This window comes from Sardina pilchardus, chromosome 18 (genome assembly GCF_963854185.1).
Source record: "Sardina pilchardus chromosome 18, fSarPil1.1, whole genome shotgun sequence".
NCBI lineage: Eukaryota > Metazoa > Chordata > Actinopteri > Clupeiformes > Clupeidae > Sardina > Sardina pilchardus.
The window spans coordinates 15,584,525-15,589,524 of NC_085011.1; the positions used below are offsets into that span (position 1 = coordinate 15,584,525).

A 5,000-nucleotide genomic window follows, 5' to 3' on the forward strand; every position below is an offset into this window, starting at 1 on the left:
AGGTGGTGGTCTTAGCGGTAGCTACTAGTCAGTAGGGGCAGGAGAAGAACGAGACAAAGCAAGTGAAGTGATGAAGAAAGAGAGATAGAAAGAAAAGGGGAGCATGAAATAGGCCTACAGACAGACAGACAGACAGAAGGAAAGAAAGAAAGAAAGAAGGAAGTAAGAAAGAAATAGCAAGAAAGAAAGACAGAAAATAATAGGCTAGTGTAAACTGCAGGTCAGTTCTTGTAATTTATTGTTGTTTTGAAAACAGTGTCTGCCTATGGACCTTTCTCTCTCTCTCTCTCACACACACACACACACACACACACACTCATTAGGGGCTCCTCTTTATACACTGATACATGGGAGTGTTGTTGACTGTGTGTATGTGTGTTTTCTTTCAAGCCTGTATCTACTACCTGCTGTTTTAGTGACATCAGGCCTTCAGCTGAAGCTGTGTGTGTGTGTGTGTTTGTGTGTGTGAGAGAGAGAGAGAGATGCACAACAGGTGTGTTCTGTTACTGTGCCACACTGAAGCCCTGTCTGTCTAAGTGTGTGTGTGTGTGTGTGTGTGTGTGTGTGTGTGTGTGTGTGTGTATGTGGTTCCATTACTGTTCTTTTGTATACTTTGGTGTTGAATAGAATTTCCCGACGGTGTTTTTATTGCTTTTGCTAATAAAACTAACAAATGCTAGTGTCTTCATTTAAAGTCTTCAATTGTAGAATCTTGTTGTCTATTCTCTCTCTCTCACACACACACACACACACACACAAGCCAGAGCCACACACTCCAGTGCAGAGGACAAAGACAGGGACCTGTACATGATTCCTATTCCATGAGGCCAAGGTGCCTCCAGGCGATTTCCTCGTTATGGGACTTTTGGAACTATTTACAGCCAATCTCTTGGTCAGTAGTTAATGAGTTAATTGATTACACCTTCCAGCATCTAAAGTACATCCCACGCAGCGCAGCTACATTCAGCGCAGGTTTTTTTGGAACTTTTGATCGCGTGGCGGCGACATCAAAGCGTGTCGCAACTCTCTCTCTCTATGGCCCCGGTTAGAACAAAAGACAGAAAAACACAGCCAAAATCCACACCACTCACAACCAGTGGGGTGTGCTAACAAAAAAAAAATGATGGCAACAATAAGAAACTATGGGGGCCATAACCCTGGAGTTGTTAGGAGTTCTCTCAATACTGGTGTTCTTGTGAGTTCATACACTCTGAACACTGGAGTTCTTATGAGTTCTCTCGATGCTGGAGTTCTTATGAGTTCTCTCAGTACTGGAGTTCTTATGAGTTCCCTCAATACTGTGTTCTTGTGAGTTCTTATACTCTCAATACTGGAGTTCTTGTAAGTACTCTCACTCCACTAATAAGTATTCTAGATATTGGAGATCTTATGAGTAGAGACTTTATGTGCAGTCGTGTCAGACACCCCAGACAGATTGTGGGACACATGAACCACACACACACACTTAGTGAAACCTCAGCACAGCGAACAATAAACAGTAAGACATTGTGGAATGTCTCTAGTCAATGGAGCCCTTATTCAACCTCTCCTGGGACTTTTGAGTGTGAGTGTGTGTCTGACCGAGTGTGTGAGTGTGTGTCTGACTGATGAGTGTTTTAGACTAGCTGTTCCCATAGCACCAAAGTTAAGAATGTTACACGGAGTGTGCACACGCGCACGCACACACACACACGATCTGCCTGTGAAAAGGAATGAAATTAGTAAATGAGTGTGCCTGTTAGTGGCACAACGTTTTAAGTGTGAGTGTGTATGTAGCCAAAAAGTGTGTGTGTGTGTTGGGGGTAGGTAAAGGACTCAAAACAGACTTACAGACACACACACACACACACACACACACACACACACACACACACACACACACACACACACACACACACACACACACACACACACACACACACACACACACACACACACACACACACACACACACACACACACACACACACACACACACACACACACACACACACTGAAAACAGTGGATCAGATTTGTGGTTTAGCAGGTTTTATTCGGAATCTCCATTACTATTCCACTGCACTCATTTCTCCTGTCTTCATAGCGCCATCTAGTGGCCCAGCTCTGCAAGCACAACATAGACCTCTGGACCAGAGGCGGATCAAGCCTTAGACCTCCCTCCTCTCGTTGATGATCATCTTATATCTCAGTACACAAATACATATTTCTCATAAGTAAATAAAGACACACACACACCCTGCAGAGCATTTAACATACAGCGCTCTTGCAGAGAGCAACTCCAAATCTTGCCTGGCTGTCTGTTAAAGCTCCCCCATGTGGTCAGAGAGGGGGACAGCAGACACAGGCACCAGGGCAGAGGGGTCAGGGAGAGGCAGGACCCTACTAGCTAGGAGACAGCTTACCTCTCCACTGCCTGACGGAAAATACACAGCCCAAAAGTAGGAGCTGTGGGCTCACCACACACAGACGACGCAGTCAATGAAACGGTTGTGTGTGTGTGTGTGTGTGTGTGTGTGTGTGTGTTTACAGTCTTCAGTCCTGTCTCTTTTCTTTCACATGAGTCCGTGACTTGTGTGTGTATGTGTGTGTGTGTGTGTGTGTGTGTGTGTGTGTGTGTGTGTGTGAGAGAGAGATCTCCTCATGCGCGTTTCTGGTTCTTCTTCATCCTCTTGGCTGCTAGCGCCCCCTTGTGGGCTCCTCGCACCATCCCCTTAAACTGACCCTGCATCTTGGCCTTCTTCCTGCAGTTTACAACACACACACGCACACAAATTAAAGAATATGTCAAAAACTGATAGCTGTTATCAAAACATACAAATACACTATGGGTGGGTTGCAGCAACAGGGATTAAATTAATCTTGGTTTAAAACTAATCAAGGATTTGTAGATAGAGGTTTAAATTTAGTTTGAGCTATGTTGTATAAAAACTGTTCAGGGTGTCTTTAAGCCAAGATTAAAAGGCTGGTTTAAATGTAAACTTGATTATCTTTAAACTAGGATTATAGTTTGGTGCAACTGGATTAATGCATAAACCTTAATTCAATCCAGGCTCGTTATTGGTGCAACTCACAAATGAGAATTTCAAACACACAGTGGGATGAAGTCATATGTGTGTGTGTGTGTGTGTGTGTGCGTGTGTGTGCGTGTGTGCGTTTGTGTGCGTGTGTGTGCGTGCGTGTGTGTGTGTACCTGCGGTTCAGCTGTGCTTTCTTCAGTGGGATGTAGGCGTAGGGGTCCACTTTGCCCTTCTTCTTAACGTCTCCTTTCCCCTTCTGAAAACACACACACAAATAAGACATACTACACACAATACACATTTCTCTCACTCTCCCTCTCACAGTGCACACACACACACGCACGGGTACACGGGTACACGCGTACACACACACACACACACACACACACACACACATATATATATATATACGTATATATACACATACACACATAAAATATATTCTCACACACACACACTTGCCTTTGCTCTGTAATCTGCTCCAGACTCCTGTCTGCCCCCTAGTGGTCTGTGGATGCCTACACCTCCCGCTACAGAGAGAGAGAAAGGTCACATGATCAGAGCAGCCGGTCACATGATCAGAGCAGCAGGTCACATGATCAGGGCAGCAGGTCACATGATCAGGGCAGCAGGTCACATGATCAGAGCAGCAGGTCACAAATAAGGCTGTGTGAATATTCCAGTCAAATGATTCACCATGAAAACTACCATTACCATATATATTAATTTATGCTACAGGTTTGCAGACACACACACTAGCACACATCACACATGTATCTAACATAACTAAGTGTTGACAGCATTTTTTTACATATATAATAGGCCAATACACACACACACACACACACACACACACACACACACACACACACGCACCTTTATATTTGGACTCGGACTCCACCTCCATGTCATCATCAAGGTCGTCGTTTGATTTCCTTTTCTGGCTTTTCTTCTGATTTACACAGACGGCATACACACAGAAAATTAACACTGGTTGTTCTATTGCTTAGTTCGGTTTATGATCAAACACATGCTTGACATCACCCCTTAATGTATCTTAATGTGTACATTTGACCATAAAGATAAACACACTGCATTAAGACCATAAACAAAATGGAAGAGAAGAAACAGGAAGCAGGTATTGTTGAGCGCTCAGACAGGAAGCAGGAAGTAACGCTGAGGTACTCACACTCTTAACTCCCGCCTCCTCAAGAATGTCCTCCAAGTCTTCTGCCTCGGCAGCTAAAACATCAGAGAGGGATTAATAGTGTGGTAGTTACTAGCTCCATTTTGAATGCGTTGGATTAGCATTTTAGCATGTTCCAGTTCGTAAGACAAATCCGTATGAGAGCATGAATGGGGTTTCAGGACTTACTGCGAGTCCAGACCTTCATTTCCTTTTAATAATATCAGCATGTTATGTTGTCTCTGTGAGGATCGCTAAAATAAGACTGTTCTACGCCTCTGCTACCAGTGACACAAAAACATTAAACTACAAATGGTCTCCTGCGAGTGAAGAGTGAAGGAAGTTCTCACAAGAACCATGCAGTTAAATACAGTTAACATGTCGATTACTGAAGGGTTTGGCAGCCACTATCGGTTGAATAGTACAAGACATGCACATATAAAAACAGTGTGTATTTCCATCACACACACACACACACACACACACACACACACACACCTTTGTTCTTTTTCGGTTTGTCGTCCTCCTCCTCAATGAGCAGCCGTCCATCTGATGTCACCTTGAAGCCGTGCTCAGCCTTACGGGTCTTCACCTTGGGGTTTGTGGCTAAACACACACAAACACACACACACACACACACACACCAACAGTTTTAAACAAATACACCAATTAAACACAATAATATTAAATAACACATTCGCGCGCACACACACACACACACACACACACACATTGAAATACATGGGCATCTCTTACCCAGAACTCTCTGTGAAGCTCCAGGATCCAGGAAGTTAAG

General features: G+C 44.0%; 2 protein-coding genes across 3 annotated transcripts in view; one reads left to right on the forward strand and one right to left on the reverse strand.

Annotated features, from left to right (window-relative positions):
- Positions 1 to 688, forward strand: part of LOC134063481 (anthrax toxin receptor 1-like) — a 21,918-nt gene extending 21,230 nt beyond the window's left edge. For both annotated transcript variants that reach the window (XM_062518975.1, XM_062518976.1), the window contains one exon: positions 1 to 688. This exon is cut by the window's left edge. The gene's annotated coding sequence lies outside the window, so the exon portion shown is untranslated.
- A 1,332-nt stretch (positions 689 to 2,020) lies between these two features.
- The window catches only part of rrp12 (ribosomal RNA processing 12 homolog), a 17,364-nt gene continuing 14,384 nt past the window's right edge, over positions 2,021 to 5,000 (reverse strand). The window contains exons 28-34 of the mRNA XM_062518977.1: positions 4,961 to 5,000; positions 4,703 to 4,810; positions 4,208 to 4,260; positions 3,895 to 3,970; positions 3,481 to 3,548; positions 3,192 to 3,274; positions 2,021 to 2,742 (exon numbers count right to left, since the gene is read on the reverse strand). The exon at positions 4,961 to 5,000 is cut by the window's right edge and continues 127 nt beyond it. Coding sequence (XP_062374961.1) covers positions 2,640 to 2,742; positions 3,192 to 3,274; positions 3,481 to 3,548; positions 3,895 to 3,970; positions 4,208 to 4,260; positions 4,703 to 4,810; positions 4,961 to 5,000 — 531 coding nt within the window. The 3' untranslated portion in view covers positions 2,021 to 2,639. The remainder of the gene's footprint in view (positions 2,743 to 3,191; positions 3,275 to 3,480; positions 3,549 to 3,894; positions 3,971 to 4,207; positions 4,261 to 4,702; positions 4,811 to 4,960) is intronic.